At 40.2% G+C, this 25,187-nt stretch overlaps 1 protein-coding gene across 1 annotated transcript in view; it reads right to left on the minus strand.

Annotated features, from left to right (window-relative positions):
* Positions 1–25,187, minus strand: part of SPTLC3 (serine palmitoyltransferase long chain base subunit 3) — a 150,866-nt gene that overhangs the window by 11,237 nt on the left and 114,442 nt on the right. Inside the window, exons 6-10 of the mRNA XM_021527824.3 lie at positions 24,826–24,950; positions 22,573–22,666; positions 13,888–13,993; positions 6,384–6,603; positions 4,137–4,263 (exon numbers count right to left, since the gene is read on the minus strand). Of these exons, the coding sequence (XP_021383499.2) occupies positions 4,137–4,263; positions 6,384–6,603; positions 13,888–13,993; positions 22,573–22,666; positions 24,826–24,950 (672 nt within the window). The remainder of the gene's footprint in view (positions 1–4,136; positions 4,264–6,383; positions 6,604–13,887; positions 13,994–22,572; positions 22,667–24,825; positions 24,951–25,187) is intronic.

Below are 25,187 nucleotides of genomic sequence, written 5' to 3' on the forward strand. Positions count from 1 at the left end.
ATAATCTATTATTAGTCAAAAAAATGCTTTGGTCTTCCAAAACCAGCCGTTTTGACTCCATCTGCCTAGTAGTTCTATTTTATACCTATCAAATATAAGTGTAAAAATATGCTTTCATTATTCTCATGCAGAAAGAGAGGAGGAAGAAAAGGTCTGAGGTCACAGCTGGAGGGGCTGTGTGGCATGCAAGTAAAGTGTACTTGCAAATTTGTGTGGGGTCCAAACACTCTGAGTCAACTCCAGTGTCATCATGGGATAAAACCACTAAGGCAGCTGCTGAGTTTCCTGAGGTATCTCCAGTGGTGTAAGGAGAAAGCCACGAGGAAAACACATAAAGAATGTCTACATTATGAATTATAAAGAGTAAATGCCATGGGAACTTCTGCTTCCCATATTTCCTAATAAATGAGCAGAGACACATTTGAGATGAAAAAGCCACAAAGGCTTAAGAGGGATAAAATGATTTTTTTAAAAATAGACTACATGAGCTGAACTGTGGAACTTGCTGCCTTACAAGAGGAAATACAGCTGCCAGAAGTTCATACACTTTTGAACAACTCTATTATAGGAACTATGAAAGTGTCTATGATGTTATGGTGCTAAGAACAAATGTGTTTTGTTCTACAAGACATCAATTTTCAGAGTTCTGTAAAACATGGCACTGAGAAAAACAGGACTTTTACTCCATTAAAATTTTATGTCACATTTGCATATTTTGTAGTCAGTTTCTGATTCTTTGGATATAGTTGCTCAAAAAATAATAGTAATGACCTCAAGCTTTTCCTCTTTCCTGGGCAGGAACAATGCAGTGTATCAGTTTTGAGGGAGCTATTACCTTCTCCTAATTTAGCATTTCTCACCCTTCATTTTCTCGAGTCACCACAGAAAACATGGCATAATAAATGAAACTGTAATAGCTGGCTGTGGGTTCTGTAATATCCTCCCAGTGACATTTTCATGACATTGATGCCTCACAACTATCACAAATATTGATGTGGGATATACCCACATGTTTATGCTTTTCAGCATGGAACAGACACTGGCTGTGGGGAATTTCCAGCTGAAGAGTTTAGGTTTCACAGAATTACTCTGAAGGTGCTAACTTGTTCCTTCCTTGTGATGAAGCAGTACTCCCTGGGCCCATAAACATCTATTCACATCCTGCAGTCATGCATCCCCTAAACTGATCCTATCCTGGAAATGCCTATCTTGATTCCTTTTCCAAACAACCATATTCTTGCTAATTGAAAATAAAAGAAGAAAATGTGGAATCAATTGGATACACATCAGGATACACAAGCAGTATCTGCACTTCTGGGCTCTGCATTACCTACTATATAATTGCATCTGTGCTACTCTTTTTGAAATCAAATTAGACTCTTTTCTTAACAAATTAGTTAGATGTTCCCTGTATGATGACAACAAGAAATTCAAGGGATTTTAATAGTCTTATATCTGGGAAAATAAAGAAGACTAAAAAAACAATGGATTTTTCTGTGTGGCAACTTAAATGACCAAGTCAGTCTTCCTTCTCTTAGTTGTCTATTAACATGCCAAGGAGTCACAAATTTGAGATTTAAGAACATGCTGGGTTAACACATTTTTTGTCCCCTTATTTCATCCTCTTTCCAATAAGCACCCTCTAATTCACTTGGAACGTTTTAGCAAACTCTAATTTTTCTTTTCTAAAACATTCCCAGTGATTTTTGCCAGGCTCACTCTCCTAGAGAAATGACCTCTGGAAGATAAGCCCTTGGTGGACATCTCCTTATAAAGAATTCCCCAAATTTTCTGGTGGGAAGAGAATGCTATTTTAAATAAATTGCAAAATAAACTCCTTCTATGGATCTGAGAGGCTTCCATGGTCGACACTGCCCTGCAGAAACTTCAGTTTACTTGAAGCTTCTCTGCTCCACAGCTCATGCTCTCACAAGAATGATTCACATACAGGATTTGCCACCTTCCATAACAGTGGACCAAAAGAACTCTGCCAAGGTCATTGTCCTTGGAATGACAAGTATCTAAGGAGAGACAGTGCTTTCTTCTGTTCCTTGCTCCTTTCTAAGCCACCACTTTCCCCTCTCCAAAGCCAAAGCAATGCATTGTATGTAGTGTGGTCCAGCATAACATTTTTATTTTCTTCCCGTATTTTGGTTCGTGGGGTTTTTTTGTAGTCCACAAGACTGCCTAAGGAAGGGAGGCCCACATGAAAGAAAACCCAAAGCCTAAAATAATGAGTCTGGCTCAGAAGAACAAGAAACATTTTTACACATCACAGCCAACTTGCTAGCCTTTGTGCAATGGTCTAAGTTGTGATATATGATTTATTAATTTGTTTTTCTACTCATTTACATTTCATATTGCAAGACAATTTTTTTTTAAAAATTGACAGAGCACTAATTTACTTCATGACGGATTTGCAGAAGACTTAATAACCTCTTATTTTGTACAGAAATCCAAACACTGCCTCATTAAATGACACTGCTTGTTGAAGAGAAAGTGCTTCAAACTCAGACCCAAGACAGACACGCACATCCTAAAAGACTCCATCTTGAGCCCAGTTTTCCTTTTATCCTGCACTGAACTGCATGCAGAGTCACGCTAGCTGAGGAGCATTTTTTAAGCGGTTTTGAAGGCCTGGAAATGCTCTGCATGTTTGCTGTTTCACACGCAGCATCTGAGTCAGTGAGCCGCGGGCAGGCTCAGAGTCAGACCGCCCTCTCACGGCGAGCACCAGGGCAGGAGCCTAGGAGAAAGATGTCAGAGAGGGTCTCTTATCCCTAACATAAGTAGGCATCAGCACATGCAGCCAGGACCTTCCAAATTTCAAGCTGGAAGCAGTTTTGGTGCTCTGGCTTCTCTGCCAAAACGACACAAGTGTCGCTTTCTCGTTGTCGGCGCGTCGTGCTGGAGTTTTTGCTGCCTTTTGTCCTTGTGCTCAGCAGAATTTGGCGTAGGGACTGGATTTGCCATCCCTCCTTCTGTACTCTAGGTCTTGTAAATTCTGGCTTCATCAAAGCACCGTGATGAATGTCTTAATAGCTTTGTATCTATCATGGCTTGAAACAATCATACAGGGCACTGCAACAGAACAGTGCACTTACCTGCTCTCATTCACCCTTTATCTCTTCCATTCCCACCTTATCCCAGTCATATCTATCAGGGAGGACTAATACAGAATCAATTCTGTTAGTCTCAGACAAAGTAAGAGAAAATAGCACTGCTGGACCAGTATAAAAGAGATTGCAATACAGAGCAGAATCTGTATCTTCACCTGCACGTTAAAGAATATCATGACTCTCTGGCATTTCTGAAAGAAAACTACACCAATTCAATAATTTTTTCTCCATATTGGGATTTAAGTCCTAGACTATCGAACACATATCAGCATTGCTTTGAAACAATAACAGATAGGTATGTCACAGTTGTTTTGTTACTTGTTGTATAGAAAACATATTACACAGAGGATAAAACATCACACAGAGTATGATAAAGCATGTCACAGAGTGGATTGGACAGTAGCTGCAACTTCAAGAGATGAATAGAAATACACCTAATTTTTCATAAGGACATCAAGTAGTCAATTCTTTTGGGACAAAATGTAGTACAAAACTAGGTTCAGGAAACCATAATTGATGCCTGAGTGAGGTAGGAATTATTATAATCATCTTCTCACACTATTATTTAACATACAATACCTGTTCTGAAATGTTGCACCATGCTTGAGTTGCTTGCCAGTTTGAAGGTTTACACTTACAAAGAAGCTAAACTGACAGCACCTAGCCCATAAATGAAGTTATATCCTTATGAAACCCACTACAGAGTTAGACAATATACTCAAGGGAAATCTATATATTTCAATTTGTTGCTGCAAAGCAGGATGGGCTGGCAACTATACAGCCAGAACTCCAAAATATTTCCATCCCTGCTGCACGTCGGTAAGTATGGAAAAAATCCTCAGGACTGACAGCACTTACAAGTATGATGATGCGGATATTAATTTTACAATAAGAAGGATTTCTTTTGCACTGCTATTGCAATACTTCTTTGCTGCTGGATGATGTTTTGCTTGTGCATGTACCCAGAGAGACACTCTGGCAGCAGCTGAAGGAAGTGAAGGAAGGAAAGAGGCTTACCTTGTCTTGTCCCGTCCAGTCCCATGAGACATCTCATTGCCCTGATGATTTGCTCTGCTACGGGGGGACACATAGATGTGGCGTACACAGCACTATGAGAATGAGTTCGTAAAAAGTCCACAAGGTCCTTACACAAGCAAAACAAAGCATGAATGAGCTTTGAGCTGGCCAAACAGCAGATCTTCCTCTTAACTACTGCAGGAGTGGGAATGTGCAAAAGGAAGAGGCTGTTTCACCAGCTACTGGATTGCATTCTTGGCTGCCACTGTTAATACATGGCCTGAAGAAACATCAGGCAGGTCCAAATGCTTTACTATATAAGTGGGACAATTACAGCTGAAACAAAAGTCTGGAATAGAATAATGTTTACTTCTGTGCTCAGACTTATTATAAAGGAGCCAAAATAATTTCAAGACCAATGAACAGCCTCACTTAAAATAATGCTGCTCAGTTCGCCTCTGGTAATGGAACAAAGGCTATGTGACATCAGTATAGGTACTCTGCAATGTGACCTAGCCCAGGAAAAGCAACCTCACTGTGATCTTTGTCTACAAGCACATAAATTTTCAATCAAAACTTTCAATCAGTGTGGCAGGTGCAGTGATGTCAGAGTTGGTATAATTAATTTTAACATTTCCTAAGAACACAATCTGTCCTCTTAGAAAACCATTTATATGCTGTAGGTATGTCTAAAACACCAGTAACTCTCCTGAATTCAGGCATGCAGTAGGAATTCAGATCTTACTAAGATCATCATTGTTGTACCAACTTATATCTCCTAGTGCAAGATATCAGAGTTACAGTTACCACACCAAAAGTTGAGTGCATGTTAGTGAGAAAGGGATGAAGCCTGCTTGAAAATTGACTTTGATAAAAAAAATATAATCAGAAAAGAAAATAAAGTGAGAGTAACACACATTACTACCAAAATACTGTATGATTCTATGCAGTAACTCCATTGCTGAGGATAAAGATTTATCTAACCTTACACAGGTTGTGCATGGCCATATTGCAATTGTATTCCTAAGGGTTTGGCTAAAAGCTAAGAAAGCTTCTGGGCTCCAGCTGATGCAGAATAAACAGCATCACTGTGAGTTTTTTGCTACAGAAAGGAATGTAAGTGGGAGAATGAGTGACCAGCTTTCCAAGGCTGAGAAGCCTGAGGCAACGCTTAGTGATACACACAGGTGTGAAGAGAGTGACCTGTTTTCACTAAAAATAAAACTACCAAAGATTAGAGGATAAATTACTACTTTTAACACGTCTAATCCTTCTATACTTTCTAGTTACATTACACACGTTATTTTTGGTAAGAAATAAATGTACAGTTACAAATTCAAGAAGCCAAGGAAACAAAGAAAATTGATTCTTGATATATTATGACACTTGGTTTTAAGATCTCCAGAGGCAAACCCAAAGAAGACAGTAATAAATACACAGTTTATACTTTCTTATAGCTCTTTTATTCTACTGTAGGGCTACCCTTATTAATGTTATCCTGAGAACAACCATATGGGCTGAATAAACAGGCTTCCCACTCATTCAGCAGACTGCTTAAAAACTGCATTCAGCTGGGTATGAAGAGAAAATAATCAGCAACCATTTGATCTCTCTGTCTAGCAACAAAACCAATAACATTTCACAATGGTGCTGATTATGCTTTCTTTTCTACACCCCCAGTTAAAGCAAGCCTAGCTCTACTTTTTGTTGACATCTGTTGTTGACAAGAGATTGTTAATGTATGCGGAGCAAGTGAGGACACAGAATTTACCATTGCAAAAGGCCCCCAGTAACCTTTCTCCATTCTCCTAAAAAATGCAACTATGTCAATTCACAACTCTTCAGGAATTTTATTATCAGTGGATGAAACTGTCGTTTTAATCTCTTAATATTGCTTCAAATACTGTTTACAAATGTGAAACAAAGTAATGAGCAATCCACATGCAAATGAGTGTAGTGAAGTATATTAGCCAACCACAACATGTCCAAACATTTCCAAGACAAACAACAATCATCAGAGTGGCACAGAATAATCCAACTCAAGCAAATTACATAATATGAACATGAGACAAAAATAAGAAAGTCTGACTGCTTGATGTGCATTTAGGATCCAAGCAAAAATGATGCTAACTTTAGAACAGTGCTGGTGTTAAGCAGTCTGTTCAAAAAGATACTGAAATATATCATACATCATACAAAAGCAGTTCCCACATCCTTGATGTGAAATTGTTTATGATTTCCTCTTACCTTTTTGCCAGCTATGTATCCTCCAGCTGCACCAAAGCTCTTTGTGAACGTTCCCATTAATACGTCCACGTCATTGGGACTCATTCCGAAGTATTCCACAACTCCTCGGCCCGTTGCTCCCACTGCACCAATGCTGTGAGCCTCGTCCAAGTAGAGGTATGCTTTGTATTTGTTCTTCAAGGAGACGATCTCTGGCAGACGCACGATGGACCCTTCCATGCTGCACATGGAGAGAATCGGGGGTGAACGACAAACCCTGTACCTTTTACTTCCCCATACTGGCAGAAAATACAGTCATTAATTGCCTTAGTCCACCAAAGTTCTCCTGAAATCTTGATTTTTACTTACAAGTCAAAAAAACCCTCTCAACCCATTCCCACTTGCAGGTGAGTACAAAACAGTTAAACAGTTTTAGAATTCAAACATTGAAAACAAGTCAAAAAGTCTTTGAATGTTTGTAAACTGTCAACATGTCAGAGGAGAGAAGGAAAGGTGTAAAGCAAGGCAGAGATGCTTACCCTAAAAAGCACACTACATTTCATTTCTACAAAACAAATATTATAAAGAACAGCTATAATTCAGTCTGGGACTTGCTTACTTAATCGTCAGCTACTGTGGCAAAATTTGGGCATAACAGCTCTAGAGCAAATTCATCTGGTGCATTGGAGTTGGGTCCAACATACACTGGAGATGGGCCATGTGAAACCCACAGCTGGTGCCATAAACTCTAAGCATTCCCAGTCATCACAGAATCAGGGCTTAAAACAGGCAGCTGAAATCCAGCCTTGCCAATTTTTGCTTTGATATGAACTTTTTAGGAAATGTAGCCTGCTACACAGTAATCAAAAGTAAAAAAAAAAAAAAAAAAAAAAAAAAAAAAAAAAAAAAAAAGTTTACAATACTTCAATACTTTTTTTTTTTTTTACTTTCATACAGCCATGCAGATAAAACTAAATATTCAGAACTGGCACAGGTTGTCCAGAGAAGCTGTGGGTGCCCCATACCTGGCAGTGTTCTAGGCCAGGTTGGCTGCAGCTCTGAGCAACCTGGTTTAGTGGAAGATGTCCCTGTCCATGGCAGTGGGGTTGGAACAAGATGAGCTTTCAGGTCCCTTCCAACCCAGACCATTCCATGATTCTGGATTAATGATGTACTGAGATTCATAGAAATGAGAAGAGATGCTCTTTTGCACTGTTGGTGGTCATGTCAGTAAATGGGAAGGCACAGAGGATGTGTCCAGCAAAATGAAAGCGCAGGGAGATAAATAAGAAATGCTCTCTGACACCATAAAGATGACATATGCAGAGTATTGCTGTGAAGACTTGTGTCTTGAAAACCTTTGTGAGATGACTACAGGTATGCTTTCATACGCTCAGATGCACTCAGTATACATTTCATAATGAGCTGATTGTGTTCTCTTCCACTAGCTCCAGTAAGCAGGTCTTTAAAAGCTAAAAACTTCTTATCAAACACAAAATCAGTGTGCCATGGGCCAGGGAAACCAGGGCTCTGCAGCTAAGGCCCACAGCTAAGGTATATCCACTTGCAAATGCAACAAGTTTCAGATGACCAGAAACACAGACTTTGGTCCCAAATAGCAAGTACAAAAGAGAAGTGCAATCAAAAGCATCTTGGAAATTTTTGGACCCGTGACCAATGGCTTTCACAGGCTGCTTTGTTGCCACTTTACTTGTACTGTGCAGCTGGAAGTTTGACACCACAAAATGAGCACAATGTGTTTTTAGCACTGGGGAAATTTCTTACAATTTTAGTCCTTCTTCATCTTTTGGTCTCCTGAGTAAACTTGGAAACTGGTCTCCAGTTTTGAAGGAGATCTGCGCAAAGACAAGTCTCCATTAGTGTAACAGCATGAGGGAGTAGCCATGGACAAGGGTTGCCTGTGCTGTTCACACTAGGAGAGAGTCTGGCTGTGTGTGCCTGGAGGCATATTTTTGGCTGTTGGTGACTGCTGGCAAATCATGTCCTTCTGTCTGCCCAGCCATAAAAGAGGCAGCTGTAGGACTGTGTGTTGGCACCACGGCCCCTTGCAGCAAAGAAGGGTGGGCTTGTACTGCAAGCTCCTGAGGACATGGCTTTCTCACTTTTCCCAAACAGCACTTTGCAGCTGGGGGAGAAGCAACTTAAACCACCCCAGCTATTTTCCTAGTGAATACAAGGGCAGGGCCCACAGTCCTCACATAGCCCAGAGTCAAAGCATTAGTCAGCTAAAATGACACTGAGCCACTGGATGTGCTTGGACGTGCACCATCGTATGTGCTGGGCTTGGCAGCTTTCAGCTGTGTCTGGTTGAGAGCCCAGGAGCATCTCTGAAACTGCAATCCCACCCTCCACCTTCCTGCAATGCTTGGGCACAACAGCCGGGCAGAGAAGGAAAATAATAATTTTTCCACATTTATATGGTCATCATTAGGCTTAGTGGCTAATGGAGATTTGGGCAGGAGAGACAGCATTTAACTTCAAAAAGAGTAAAACCCGGTAAATTAAAAATGCTGGGTATTTGTGTAATGGAAGGAAAGTTGTGCTGAATCCCAGAATACATGAAGCTGGTACATGGCTGATGCAAGGTTTAACCATTTAGAAGATTTAATGAAAACCTTTCTCATATGGGTAGATTTCTCTCGGAACTCTAAGCTGCTTAGCAAACCAAGGCACTTGTATTCAGTTTCAGTTTTGATCTACTGCTCTTGAAAGATGCTGGCTGACATAAATGCAAAAGTTGACAGAGGTCCTGATGTGGCCTTGAAGCATCCATGGAGCAGATAAAGTGCTGCTGGGCTCCTGTTTGCATTCTGTGCTGCCATTCCAGCAGGTCTCAGCCATCCTGATGACAGAGATGAGAACTGTTTTGCTGCCAGCTCTGGTCTTGGTCTCTCTTTTGACCCTGGGAGATGGTTAGTGATATGCATATCACTCTCTCTAGAATTGCTTCAAGATAAAAGCTCACTTCACATAACGCCTTGAGTAGCCCAAATGGAAAGTTTACTGAATTAAATGTTTATGTCAAGTGAGCTTGAATTAAAGAAGCAGAAGTGAACTGTACTGGTTCTGTCTCACTCTGGGCCTCTTAGCTTTGTGTACAAAGTGTGCTGATCTGTCTCCAGATCTGCTGAAGCCCACAGGGCATATAAAAACCCCCCAGATGCAGATGAACTAAAGCTGGCTCTGCCCAGGCCAGGTATGCTCATTAAGTGGAATGACGTCCTGTCTGGCAGCACAAATTCCTAGCTTGGTGGCAGGGATGGAAAGCTTCTAGATTGCAGCTGACCCTCATCTCCCTTGTGTGGTGGACAGGCACAAAAACCTGGGCCAGTACACACTCATTCTGAACGTACTTCCAGATGTCAGGAGATAATCCTAAATTTTTAGAACACTCCAGTTTGAAACTTGATTCAATCTCCACCAAGGCACTGATGTTCTCCCTGATGCAGCTGTTGAAGTGTGGATCCAGGTGCTTTGAGAGACAGGTGTGTGCTTGCAATGGTCACTTCACTTGGAATACAGGCTCACCCTTGACACGATATTGGTGGGTTTTTTGCCCAGTTTATCTGGAAATTTCTTGGGAAAAGGGGTTTCTACATTCTATTATGGTACCACATCTTTTTTTATATTCCACTTCTTATCTACTTCATCTCTAAACATGCCCTAGAGTACCACTATCTTTTCAACATTTGAACAGTTTATCTGTTCCTCTTTCAGGCTAGTTTGTAATTGGGAAAAATCCCTCCTTTCCTGGCCTGCTACTCACAAGACATATACATTCCACTTTAACAGTTACTTTAGGCACCGTTTTCTTACATAAACTTTGTACATTCATACAACAATCTCTGTTTTGTAGTTTAGGGTAATAATTTTAAGGAAATCTTTCAACTCTGCCCTCAAATACAACTCTGTTTCAACACTGAAATTATAGAAATTTTAGCCTTTAATGCTGGTCCTTGGCCAAAGACATTAAATGTTACCTCATTTTTTTTTTCTGGAAGTCCAGTCACCTAATCCCAGGAAATAAAAAATAACCCTGCTAAATTTCCTACACTATTGGCATTGAATCCCAAGGAACTTCTAATGCACATGAAAAGGCATTGGACAATATCTCACTGATCAGAGCCATTTTCTTAGCTGGAAGGGAAAATACACAAATTAAATTAAAAGTAAGGAAAAAACAAATGAAAACCAATCTGTTTCGATCAATTTCTGGTGCTCCATAACTTCTGCCCTGAGCCTTGGCCTATCTGACTCCTAAGTAAACATGCATGGAAGAGAGCAGAAGCCTACCACAACCCATGTAAGAACATAGTAACTGATTAATCCTAAACTGGAAATGGTAGAAGCCAAGGAAAACATTAGCTGGAATTCGAATAATAAAAATAATATTTAGTAAGCCAGTTTAACTTGTACCCTGGTTACTGCCAAAACTTGTTCATGCTTTTTGGAGTCAAGATTGATGGCTAGATGGTCTCCCTCAGTTTGGAACACAAATGGAATATATTTGCTTCTAGGTTGGTCCAAGTTAAAAACCAGCTTTCACTAGGAGTTATATTTATTTTGATGATTTTTTTTTCTTTTTAAGATAATAGAGACATTAAAAAGCAAACACAAATATACTTAATGCTATTTATTTGACATGTAGCTTGAGTGCTTCTCAAGTCGAGGGGCCAATTTTGCATTCAGTTGTAACCAAGCAAAATCTGTGGTTTATGGTTCCAAACACAAGTCTGATTTCCAGAAATGCTCATGTTGGCTAACAATGAACCTTTTCAAATTTTGCCAGCTGGTAAGTGTAAACATTTTAAGATACTTCTAAATGGAAACAGAAGTCAAATTTCTTTCCATACCATAAACCTCACCATACTAAGACTATAGTGTCCCATGTAACAGTATTTTTTTAAAGAAGGAAAGCTTAGTGTTTTCTTTTACATCTCTGGAAAAAGCATTTCTGCAAAAATTTACCAGGGCAAACTTGCAAATCAAGATATTTTAACTTGGAGAATGGCTCTGACCAAGTTATTTAAATTCAATATTTGTTGTCCCTGAAGTATAACTTAAGGAAAATAATAAAAAGCGGTATTAAGTATTGTAAGAAGAATACATTAACTGCACTCTAACTCCTCTTAAACCCTCCTGATGAATGTTAATTTGACATTTGGCAAACCTTCAAGAAAAATATCATTAGCCAATATGGGGCTGGAAAAATTTAGTCTTTCAAAAACCTGGGCCAAGAAAGGAAAGAACATACATACAGAAAGAGTAAGAGTATTTCTACTCTGTATGTCTCAATTTTTTTTTTTTTTTTTTTTTTTTTTTTTTTTTTTTTTTTTTTTTGGCATATGAAATATTCTTTGCTACCAACTGGCTCAGACTGCCCAGGCTGTAAGCCTGTTCCTGACAGTGCAGCAGCAGGGACACAGCAAGATGGCACATGGTGGCATCTGCCCTCAAGACACAGCAAATTTTCTTTACAACTAAACCACACTCTCCAATTTCTAATCCGCTTAGACTGTGAAAACAACTAAATAACCAGTCTATCTATTGCTAGGGATAGTTTCCAACTAGAGACTATTGGAGTCTTGAGCTTTGCTTTTCAGAACCGTACACCTTTCAGAAGTGAAGACACTCGGGCATGAGTGGTCTTAACATTATTTAACCTTTACATAGCAGAAGGAACTTTATGGTTCCTCTAAGTAGGTACTCTGAGGCTTAAGGTGCTTTTATTTTGCATTCCAACAGAAGGTTTGTGAATTCTGGCAAATTAAATTTCATTTGAGAATCAACTGTAAAACTACAGGAAAAGAAAACTCTACACTGAACATAAATCTGGAAATATAGTTATAACTTAGTACAGTTAAATAGCTGACAATGGGTTTGTTCCACTTCTTGGACTGACCTACACTTTTGTGTTACCAGTCTTCTCGTTCCCTAGTGGTCAATATTCAGGGCAAAGGATTTAAAAGTGAACAAAGCTCAGCAGCTGGAGCCTTTTCTGCCAGCCATGTGACCCCTGGGAACATTTGTCAGTAAAATGTTGGTGGTCCACTTAATTTCTGCATGATCAAAGTCTTTAAATCCAAGCTTTCTTTTAGTAGCGCCAAGCAATGTTTATTTGTAGTTTTGCTGTGTTTATTCTGGTTGAAGGGACATGTTCAGCCTGCTTTGGATCAGCTGATCTGCTGATCCTGTTTCACCTCTGAGTGACAGGTGTTTAGATAAGGACCGATTTTGCAGATGGAAAATGTTAGGCAAAAAGAAAGCACTGACAACTATGAAGTTGTGATGACATGAGCTCCTAGAAGATTTCTTACAAAAAAAAAAGCTAACTGGCTAAGCTATGCCAGCATTTTGCAGTAAAATGGCATAAGTGACTGCCCATCAAGACTGGCTGTATTTCAGCAACACGATACAATCCCCACATATAAAGTTTTAATGTCACTTTTATAAACCCTGTCATGTCCAGTGAATGAGTGGTTCTGGTTTCCTTCTCTATGGGGCACCAAACCACCCTTGTCCTGCTCCCCCATCTCCTGTCATCACTGCAGTGGCTTTGCCTACATCTCTGCAAACGCTCTTTCTGTTCACACCCCTGCTTCTCCAGCCCTTCCTGAGTGGCTCCTCCTCCATGAGCTCCCTGGATGCCTTCCCTGCATCCTTCTCCAGCCTGGAGCAGTTGTCAGGATGAAGCCCAGGATGATGAGCCTGGCTGGTGCCACTGCTTTGCTGCTCAACTCCAGTGACTGTTTGCCTTTCTGGCTGGCTGTAAGCTGCACCACAGTGAAGTGTAATACAGTGGGTGTGCACAGTGGGTGTAAGTGTAAGGGTGCACTACACCGTGTAGCTATCTGACTTAGGTGCTCTACAATTACACTGTATTATTGAAGCTGCTATCAGATGGATTCTCAAAGGTGTTTCTCTCATTTGAATTCCTCCAGAGACTAGGACTGTGTTAAATATCACTCTATAATTTTTTGGAAGCCAGTCTTTCAATTTTCCTGTTAAATTGTGAGTTTATTAGATCCAGCACTAGTTACAAAAAAGGTGCTGATATCACATAACCTAAGTTTAGCTTAAGATTTCAAGAACTGGGCATGCAGAACTTAATTCTATGTATTTGTCTTTTGATCTGCCCACGTGTAACAAACAACTCTAGAAAGCTTGGCTTACTCAGCAGAACTCATCACCAACTATAGTTCCACAAACTTTATCACATCTATCACAACATACATCACTTTACCTGTCTTGCTGTCAGTATATCTCCCACTTAACTGTGATGTGCTAAATCAACATTCAATGAACAATGTACAGGATCTAATTGGAGCTACAGGATACAAGGTTCAGGCTGTCATAAGGAAATCAACATATTCATGGGATCACAGAAATTTCCACTCTCATTAAGATTTCCCTCAGATACCCAGAGTCAGAGTTTACCTCATTCAATTAATAATTTTGTCCTCAGAAATAATAGAATACTCATCTTTCTACAGCACAAACATACCTGTAAATGCCCTCCACGAGGATGATAATTTTTCTCCATGCTCTGTGAGTGCGAGGCTGCCCATATATTATTGCATCTCTCAGCAACTTCTCGAGGCTCTGCATATCTTTATTTAAAAATAAGAAAAAGGAGGAAGGAAAAACATTAACAGTTTTTTGTCAAGAACTTTCAATTTTATCTTGGGTGCTATTTTTCCTATTCAGAAAAAGATGACATTAAAAGACAACATTAAAAAAAAAGAGTGTCCTAAAGATAAACTTCTTTTATTAGTAGGCAAGACCCAACATTGGTCTGTGGTGTGAATGCAATTTAGTGACAAGAAGAGTTATAAAAAGGTTCCAGTTATGCACCTGATCTGGACAACTTCAAGAAATACTCAGCATTCATCTGTATTTAAAGGCAAAAGGGAATCACTTTGCTTCAGTTCTGAGGCTCACTGCCATCAGTTCTGTGTAGAGGCTGCTGACACTCGTAATTTATCAAGGCTTCGGTTGTGAGTTTTGGTTGTTTTCCAACCACAAGCTCACAAACAATAACCATTTTTTCAGCAAAGGTTTTGACAAGGTTGCACGAAGCATGTAAGGATGGCAGCAAGAGAAGCCTTGTCCTCCTCAAGAAGGAAAGCAAGTGGAAGGTTGCTGATGAGAGAGGAAGAGGCAGGTGGATACGAACACCTGGCATGGATAGACTAATCTGGTGCCTAAATGCTTGGCACTGCTGGGACTTCAATATAAGGAGGCCTGAAACAAGGTTATGATCCTTAGCTGCTTCCTTAAGGGCTGAGTGTGGGTCATCAAAAATATCGTGAAGGAAAACCACTGACATTTTGAAAAATATGGAAGAAGCAAGGAAAAAATACCACAGAAATCAGGATCAGGCCAAATGTGACTCTCAGTGCACCAGCATTCTGGTGTCTCCAATGAACACACACTCTTCAAAAGGAACTATTCAGGTACTTTTCAGGAATCTGGATTAGCATTTCAAAATGTTTTCCAAGAACATCCAAGAGAGTCTCATAATAGCCAAATAACACTACAGATCAACTCAAACTGTGGGCTGAGAAAATCAATGGCATTTTTCCACAATATAACCCCATTTGCTTCAGCAATACATCTTAACACAATGATACAACCTTCTACAATACCACAAAGTTAATGTGTAAAATGCATTTTCCTGAGGGAAAAAAAAAAAAAAAAAACACCTTAGAAATTTTAATATTGATCCATAGTTTGGTTTCTGCCCTAGGGGAATGGAGCCATCTGCACATTAATTGCCCATTGTTAGTAACCTGTGCCCTGAGAGATGGCCAGGTTATGACATGAACCCTTCCCCATCCTGACGCCTCACCCATTCCTAGGAACATTCAGTGATGTTGGTGGAAGGTAAAGTTCTCAGTAAGGAAACTGCCACTCTGCACCTGACTTAGCAAGTCCCTGCTGTACCGTACAAAGCACACAATAGGCATGGACAATATCAGTTGCCCCTTCTATCCGTGGTGCAATGGCCTGCACACCTCAGTGAGCTCTGAGATGGAAAATGCTGCTAGGAATAATGCAATGCACAGCACACTTTCCACTAGATGGCAATCAAGGAAATGAAAGTTCTTTAGTGCTTCATATGGGGAAGTTATAACCAAACTGAGAATCTGCAGCTGCTCACGTTCTCTTTTGCTTAAAGTAGATAATATTTAGAATTCTCTTAAGGGGTTCCCTCAGGATGACAGAGAGGTCACAGTAAAATTTGGACACTCCCTTTTCTCTACCAAATTATTCTCTAGTGATGTCACTGTCTTCTAAATCCTTTTGGGACCTTTGAACCCCTTTTCTGAATCACACAGAGTTTTCCAACTCAGTGTTCTATATGTCAGTCCAGATTGGCTCTTGACTTCAGAAAAGTCATTTTGCCTCTGAGCTAAAAGCATGGCTTGAAGAATTAGTTGTTTTAGCACATACACATGAAAAGAAAAAAAAAAAAAGGAGAGAGGAAATGAAGTGAAATGTGTATAATTCTATTTTGAAAAACACATGCCTGTGAATAGGTCCTCTGTCCAAACTACTGTGAGACATGAGACCTCAGACTGGGCAGAACCTCTCCAAGACACAAGGTTGCCTGATTTTACACATAATATAGTCCTGCTGGAGTACAGGCTAAGAACATGTCTGTTTGCAGGATCAGGGCTATCTCACTTTCTTTCTGACATCTCATTTGGAAAAACATATATGTTTGACCCTTTCTGAAACCTGTAATAGTCAACACATAATTTGTTCATGTGCAAATGAATTTTACTGATCTATTAACTGCCTCATTTGGAAAGGGGAAATAGGCAGAAAGAAAAAAATCTTTAGTATTCCCCACAAAGGCTGTTTCTGTTCTTCAAGGTGAAAACAGTGCTCTATGTGCTTGTGCTTAAGCTTTTCAGACAGTGGGATATACTGAATGCCAGGGAAAACAACAGCACAACCCAGATGACTTTCAGATATCAATTTACTCATTAAATATAGTGAGATTGAGAGATGTTAGGATATTAAGATGATGAGCTGCACGAGTCCATCTTGAATTACCAGTAATAGAGAAAATAACAGTCCTTCCTTGTTTGACTATCACCAGCCCAGGGTCTTCAGCAGCAATGGCCAACAACTGCTCACCAGCTCAGGAAGTGGTGTTAAGAATTTGACTTGATTAATCAGTCAAAGCACAACCCAACCTATCCACGTTTCACTTTCCACCTTCTCCTTACAGCATATTCCCCAGATATGGAGGATAAAGTTTCCTAAGAGGGGACAGTGGACCTATCAGTGGGTTGGTGGACTTGCATAATCCTTGTTTGGGATCTCTCATAGTTAAATGCAGAGCAATACCAAGAACACAAACTGCCAGTGGGCTGAAGCAAGTCTGGACCTGGGCAGGCAGCGTGTCATACTGCCTGCAGTGCAGGTGGGACAGAGGCTTCTGGAGGGAGCACGGCATGCTCAGGGAGACACGACGTCTCCACCCCTCATCCTTACACTGCAATGCTGGGAGTGTCATCATCGTGCCTCTGTGTGGGCTGGAAACCTCCTGTGTGATGGCAGCTGAATCCTGTTTAATTAAAATAAAGAGGCTGCTGCTACTCTTGGCACATTCTCCTTTTTGCTTTGCGCTTGTAACTCTGATTTTCAGCTTCTCCCCTTTTGCGCTCTCATGCACGGTGGCACAGAGCCCGTGGCTACACACGAATATCTGTGTTTGGAACGTGGGAGTGCTGATCACTGCAGCCACAGCAACAGTCTGAGACTCCCCTCCCTGCCTCTCAATAAATACCAATCTCTCTGAAAGTAAAGGGCAATGGCTCAAGAGCGGAAATGGCCAGTCAGATGTCGCTTTCTCAAAGCAGAGAGGGCAGACATGGCGTGCAGGGAGCAGGACAGACCAGTCTCCTTGCCGTGGCAGCGTCTGGATGTGTCACAGGGAATTGGGAATTACACACCCAACTGGATTGGGCTGCAGTCCACCTATCTGGGCAGCAATCTTGTCTCTGATAGTGGCCAGAGGCTTCCAGGAGCCCAAAACTTTAGTGGGTAATGTGCCTTTCATCCTGCTCTGTAATAGTTGTTAACACTGCCCTCCCTTCTGAAATTCAAGGGCTACCTACACAGTTGGAAAAAAATTTAAAAATTAACTGTCTTGTACTAAGCCACCACAAACTCCTGGTGCTTTGCAACCAAAGAGATCTCTTTCTAATTTTACCTGTTTATGTATCGCTTTCAATTTTCTATTTTATTTACTTCCTTAATTAGTTGCACTTAGTTTTCTACTTTCTTCTTTTTTTTTTTTTTTCCATTTTATTTCCTTATTTTTAGCTAGAGAATATATTTGCTATGAAAGGTGAAGGCCTTCTGCGACCTAGAAGTTCCTTCATTATTAACCACAGCTCCTCCAGGTAGCTGTGCATTCTCAAGGTGTCCTCATGGCACTTGTATCTAAACTGCAAAGCAGTAATTTGACGGAGTAGACTGAGAAATGCCAGAGTTGGATTAACATAAATTCACAACTGTTGTCCAAGCTGGAAACTGTGTTTTGCATGGCAACCTGGACAGCTCACACCTGCATCACAAACTTGTCATCAACTACTTGATCTGTGAGAAAATAAAGAGTCCCTTACTACTTTCACAACATTGAAAAGGTGCATGAGGAGGAGCTAGGAGTGTATTGCCCTGATTGCCACTTCAGATGCAGATCCAAGCACCAGATTACAGGCTGGATTTTCACCTAACCAATGTGCTTGGTTATGCTTTGCAATTCCCTGCCTTCCTCATAGGATCACTTGTTCTGACTGCTCAGTGAATGCAATGCATTGCAATCCCTGGCAATGAAGAGATCTGCAAATATCTTTTCCCCCATGGCCTGAGTTCTGCACCTTGTCACAACAATCCCACAGACTTTTCATGCAATTGCAAATCTAAACCTGAAAACAGGACTGCAATTGAGTTGCTTGATGCTACATGGGGAAAATGTAGTAGAATTAGAAAGATTGAATTAGAATTAGAAAGAATTAGAAAGATCCTGAACCTTGTATAGTGCCTTCTTTTACAGGCTGGTAAGAATAGAACTCACTTGGATATAATTAGTCCACAACACCCTCATCTGTTCACTGAAGGAACACCTGATACCAGCATAAGACCCAGAACTGCTGTGAGAGAAGCACCTTGATAAAATCACAGGCTGATTAATGGTTAAATATTTGGTTTTGCTTTTCAGGTTTTATTGGAAGGGTCAAGGATTTTGGCTAATACTTAAGGAGATAAAGGTCAGAGGTCCTGAAAAAGGGTTTTTAAATGTATGGTGTTAGTAAAAGATTGCCTTAGAAATTAAAAAAAAAAAAGACCTAAAACCTACAGTCAGTCTCTCCCTGAGCCAGAAAGTAAAAACATCTGAGTTTAGCCCCCATTTAACTGAGGGACCCCCGAGGCTGTCACTTAGGGAAGGTGGGAGTGACTCCCTGGAGACCAAGGCTGGTGAGGGTAACATCAGACACCTTCTGGCAAAAAAACCTAACCAAGGCCAGGCCACTACTGCCCCAGTGGTGGAGAGATGTTTTAGCATCCCACCTTCTCCCACTGCACTCTGGCTGTTGGACTGCTGCTGCCTGAGTTCCAGTGCAGCAATGCAACTCTGTCCTGTCTTCACAAAAAAAAATCACTGCCCAGGAAATGGCAACCTGAGTGATGTCCCCAACACAGCAAGGGAGACGAAAGGCAGATGCTTTATGGGCAGGTCAGAATGATTTTAGTCCATTAAAACACTACTGCATACATTTAGGACTGCTTAGACCCTAAAATAAAATTGAAAAAAAAAAAAAATCCCCTAAACCTGTGATTCAGAGCAGGGGCTCTAGGGAGCTGAACTTTGCTGCTTGCATCCACAAAATCTCACAAATGCCTGACACAGAAAAAGTCCCTTAAAGGCCAAAACCTGTGTGCCAATACTGCTGTGCCCTTAGCAGGGTGAAGACTAGAGACAATGCTGAGAGCACACAGGAAGGGAAAGTCCTGTTCAGTAGAGTTTAGTTGTGGGGCTAAGATGGAATATTCTCTTACATTTCTCTCACACACATCATCTGTAAGTGTGTGTGCCTGTGCATTTCTCTCAGCCCAGGCCTGTAAATTCTTGTCTGTTTACAAGGAAGGGATTGTTCACTGCCAGTCAGGATGCAGAGCACATTCCTATGTCCAAATAAAAACAGACTTATAGGTGCACAGCACATTTTTTTTCCTATTATTCGCTTTAAGGCATGAAAATCTTCTCGTACACCCATGCAATGTTTTTGTCAAAAAGGAAAGATATCCAGATACCTTTTATTTCACCTAGGAAAAGCATAGATGTGTAAGGATTTTGTCTGTTCTAGAAAAGCTATACAGAATTTTATGGAAAGTGTAATGTCTAAGAGAGCTACCCACTTATTGAAATAGAACTTCATTAACTTTTGTAAGAATAAGAATTACATTATACATAATTAAGGTAATAGGTAGAGATTTTTCCTGTCTTACAAATGAAATAATTCTCTATTAATAATAAAATAATAGTTAGTTACTTTTGAAAGATGACAAATCAGTCCTCTATTACAGATTTCATGCTTTGAAATAAAGTAATAGTTTTACAGAATTAGCTACAGTACAGCCTTTGAAAGATGAAGATACTTCATAGCAAGTTTAAAATGGTAGATTTTATTCTCTTTTCTGTGAAATATTTTTGACATAGAATAAAGTTTTATATAATTTTTCTTTAGACAAAGAGTTTTTCCATAACAGAGCAGGGAAAGTGAAGAGGAGAGAGATTTATGCACGTGTTAGAACTTGATGGTGAAATCAATGCTTGTTAAAGATCATAAAACGGTATCTTAAAGTGCAGAGTTTTCTATTCATGCACAGGGAACCTTGCATTCACACCAAGCAGTGTGTCATGGAGCATGGCTCAGTTCTGCTATTCCTAGGCATGACAACAACAGCACGAGCACAGGCTGACAATTTGGGCATGCCTGTATATGTCACATACCCACACATTAGCAAAAATGACTCTGGGAACATAAGAACACAGCTCTGGTCTAACTAAATAAACATCTGTCTAACTGAAAAGAACTTTCCCAACCCAAGATGGAATTTTTGGCTACTTAATTAATACAGTTTTGGTCCTTAATTTTTTTGCTGCACTAACTTGTGTTACACTGCTCCCTGACAGACTCAAAGGGCACAAGGTTGTCTGCTCCACTTAAAAAAAAATGCATCCACAAAGGCAGTCCTGCTGGGTTGTGCTTTCCACTGCTATCTACCCCAAACACATCCTATTTCCCCCAAAGCAAGAGGCACTTACATACATCTCTGCACGTGTGGTTTCAGTTGTTAGTGATGTGTAATTCATGGTATGATTAAGGAAATATTAAAACCCACAACTTTCAAACAATAGAAATAACAAGCTGAGGGACTCAGAGTGGGCTGAGTGGAAGCATGGGCACGTGAAGCTTCTTCTTGAAGTGCTCCCTAAATGCAGCTTAGGCTCAAGACTACGAAACTGTGACAAGAAAAGCTGTCACTCAACTCCACACAGCACTTGCAGAAGTTTCTGAAGTTTCATTTTGGAAGAAAGCTAAGGTGATATCCCACCAATGGCATATAAGACTGTCTTTGGTAATTAAGATCTTTAATCTTGAAAGCAATGAGTTTTTCCAAAGCAACTTGGATAGACTTCCACTGAGGTTTGCCAAGGTCCTTAAAGGAACTGTCTGCATTTTCCAGTGCTAGATTAGTGCTGTTTGGACAGCTCACTATTATTTTTAGGTTCACCCATTACTCAGAAAAGCATCAGCTTTAATTTACTGTCAGTGCAACAGAAGCTGGTTAGGTATCAGGTTCTGGGGAGGAGAATGAGATATTGAGGAATTGTTAGAGACTGAATTCCTTAAAGCAAGCATGACAGTTCCAGGTGATATCCTCACAGCTGAGAGCAATATACTCCTCAAACTGAAATGTTTTCTGAAATGATGCTGGAAGTGACACAAGCCAGTTGACTGCACACAGCATAGGTGGGTGGAGAGGCTGAGAGTGTTTGGATTTGGGTATTAAAAGGTCAGCCTTCAGGATGTGATGTAACCTGATTGAATGGGATAAGGCTTTGAACAACCAAGGAAAAGTTGAGAAAAGACTGGTGTGGCAACCATACTTGGCATATCCAGATTTGTGGAAGTGGACCAAGTTGGGGTATGCTACAGTTATTCTATGAATAATTAATTCTGTAAAAATATTCATGGTCAGATGGTCTTTAAGCCTTGAATGATCTTCAGAAATTGCTTCTTGCCCAAATTATGAATTGATATTAATGATAACAACATCTTATAGTATAATTATAGTGTGCTTTTCATTCCAACTCATCCTTAGGCCTTTTACAGCATATGTATAATTCATTTTTTGCTTCCCTTAAGCAACACTTAGTAAAGACAAGGGACTGTATTAGCCATTAAGAAAGGTAATCAGACCACTCTTCTGAATTCTCACCAATACACTAGCTTCTAAACCTTTTATACAATCACTGCCTGGTGGCAGCAGTGAGGATGGAAAATGAAATTGGAAAAAGGAATTGGAAAAGAACATCTCTTGTCATCAAAGGCAGTCCCAATGTCTGACAGTAACCACAGCAGCACTAACTAAATAAAAGTTAGAGAGCATGAGCATTTTAGAAGATAACTATAAAATTGCAAAGCTAATGTGTGATTTCTATACTAAAATTCTATTTCAAAGAATATTTGGGATGATGCTGTTGATATAAGCATCTGCATCTTCACTCTTAGATCCCTGGGAATTCAGAGTAACTGCTTTAAAGAATGCCATGTTAAGGTAATTCTGGTTTCACTGAACCTTCAGGAAACAGGCATGTTTTTGTATGTTTCTACTGTTTGGGCTACAATGACAATAACAATAAAAGTTTTGTGGCATCACACAGTCATTCACCAAGTCAAAAAGACACAACAGCAATTATAGTATTGCCCTATTAATTTTTCCCATCAGAAACCACTCATAATATTAAACAGTTGATCCTCTTTCCTGGACAAAAGTATCATCTGGTAACTGACAGCAAAGTAAGCATTAAAAGGAATCATTCTTGCCTTTTGAGGTGTGAATAACTCTATCTCTAAAGTTTTCCAACTTCAATACTCACTATTATGCTTGAAGATTCTAATAGTGGCACCTGAAAGCCTCGCACCGAGAACAAGAGAAGTGTGGTTCAACTCATCACTTAAAATGAGGCAGCCCTGTGGAGAAGGAGTACAGTGAGCATCTGCATGAGCTGGGAGGCTGCTGCCTCGTGTGCATGTGTGTGCCAGCAAACACACGTGTCTATCACAGAGCATTGCACCAATTAAGCTGTAAGGGTTAAACATTAAATGAATTTTCTGCCACTTTCCTGAAGGTGCACTGGAAAGGCATGGAAATAGTGGGATAAAATTCTCAGGCATCCCCAGGTGATGCACAGGGGTCCAATATTTCCTATAACTGGAAAGCAGCAAATAACCCTATTAAAGAGTGAGTGCTTTATAGTAAAATCAGGTGGTGTAGCTTCCTCTATCACCTGTTCACAGCCCATTTTGAGTTGCAAGGAAAATGCAGCCACCACCCCACATACAAAGACTGCAGGACAGTAGTGTAAGGAGAAGCAATATTGAGGCTGGCCTGACATCAGCTCTTCAGACTGCAGCAATGAGATAAGAAGAGACTGATGCCTTGTAAGTTCCACCTCCATTAAGATGTGAATGAAGTTTAGGAACCAGAGTCTTTCTCTGGTAAATGCATGTACAGTTGACCTGCAGTATCCTTTTTATTAATTAACTTAGTTAAAAACTCATTTTGCTTTTAGAAACAAAAATAGAAATGTCTGAGAAGTAAATTTGTCTATTATATTAACAAGGGGCAGAACTCACAGTTGAAATTCAAGCTTGAACCCTTGTTTGGCTCTGCTTTCTACTGAACAAGTTTTGCTGTGTTTCATTACCCAAAGGGTAAAACATAATTAAGCAAAAACTTATTCTGGAATCATAGATTAGGCCTAGGTTTAGAGATACTCAAACAATCTCCACAGAGACTGGTTTGCAGAACTAACAGTAAGTGTAGATGCAGCTTGACAAGAAAATGTAGCTGCTAGTCTTAACTGTAGAGGAAAACATAGGAGTAAAACTATCAAACATAGGGTAGTTGAATAATATTTGTAATATATATAATAATAGATACCAAATTTTTACCAAATTTTGTAACACATACCAAATATACATATACACACATATATTTATTTCTTAAAAATACATACAGTAATATCTTTATTTGTGCCACTTATATCTATCTCACCTCTGACAGAGGCTTGAATCTCTACATGAAGCCAGGTAAGGGAGGGAAAATTATCATACAGCTAAGAAAAGTGTCACACACTGCATATCTCCAATTTCACAATTTACCTTCATTAATTCTCTGTATCTGTTCCCCTTGAGACTGACTGGACAAGTTCTCCAGCACTGCTGCAGACTGAAGTTCAAGCTCTGGATAACTGAATTAACTCTCACATGTACAACTGTGTACATGTATTTTAGAGATCTTGCAAAAGCTGCAGTCATCTTCAACAGAGAGTGAAGAAGTAACTTCACCTCTACGCTGGTGTTTCAGAAGTCTTGGTCATACACCACAAGCTGAATTCATTCTACCTTCACCAAGAGGGAGGTGATGTTTTGTGCTTGCATGGCACACTTCAAGCTGCTCCACACCTGGACAAGCCAAGGAGGAGTTGCCCACTTTGCAGCTGGCACAGTGCACCCGTTTGTGATGTCTGCAGCTACCAGGGGCAGGGTGATGGATATCCATGCCTGTGAGTTAGGCACTCCAAACTGGAGAGGAGGACCCTTCAGCACCAAGTAAGAATCCAACATTTGTAACATGATCACAGCTTTAGAGTTGCATTTGCTGCCAGATTTCTTTGCAGGGCTGGCTGGAACCTCTGTTCACCAGGAATGCTAAGCACTATGCTTTTCCTTTTCTCATAGTGTTGTAAAAACTATCCTGATCATCATCTTTCATCACAGGCAGCTGGGCAAAATCTCAGCAAGTAGCCTAAATACTTCCTCCCACAACAACTGGACATGGATTCAACATTTGGTTACTTCTTAAGGAGAAGCAACTTCATTAAGAGGAGCTAGAGAGCTGTATCACTGATCCTTAAGCAGATGTTAGGCATGTGTGATAGCAACACAGTGATAAAGGAGCATATTTAAAGTCACAAGGTTATCAGCTTTATGACTCACACATTCCTGATACCAAGCTCTGTTCCTTGATCAAGCCTTTCCATTCACTGAAAGCCCAGAGTACTGCAACAGTAGTTAAAACAATTAATAAACAATTGTTCTAGGTGTTCCTTGAAGGAAGTACTCACCTTTCCAACAAGGGCTGGAATATTCATTGAGTTAGTTGCAAAGCCCATGCCAAACACCATAGCATCTTCCACACCAAGGAACGTGGCCACAAGTTTCTCTAGTTCTACATGTTTGTCTAGGGTGCCTGCAGAAATAAGCACAGGGAATATTAAATCTGATTTAACTGTGAAAGTTATTATGACACAAAACATACAAAAGAACAGGCTAGAAGTGTGTCATTAAGCTATGTGAAATTAAGTTCTAATGAGGGTTTTCCATTTGTATCCTGTGCATGTGGGCTAATGCAAGAGGTGCAAACCAGCTGTGACTAATGCTAACAAATACTGCTGTTAGGGCAGCAAAGCAGTTGCTATGGGAAAAA

This window comes from Lonchura striata, chromosome 3 (genome assembly GCF_046129695.1).
Source record: "Lonchura striata isolate bLonStr1 chromosome 3, bLonStr1.mat, whole genome shotgun sequence".
Lineage (NCBI taxonomy): Eukaryota > Metazoa > Chordata > Aves > Passeriformes > Estrildidae > Lonchura > Lonchura striata.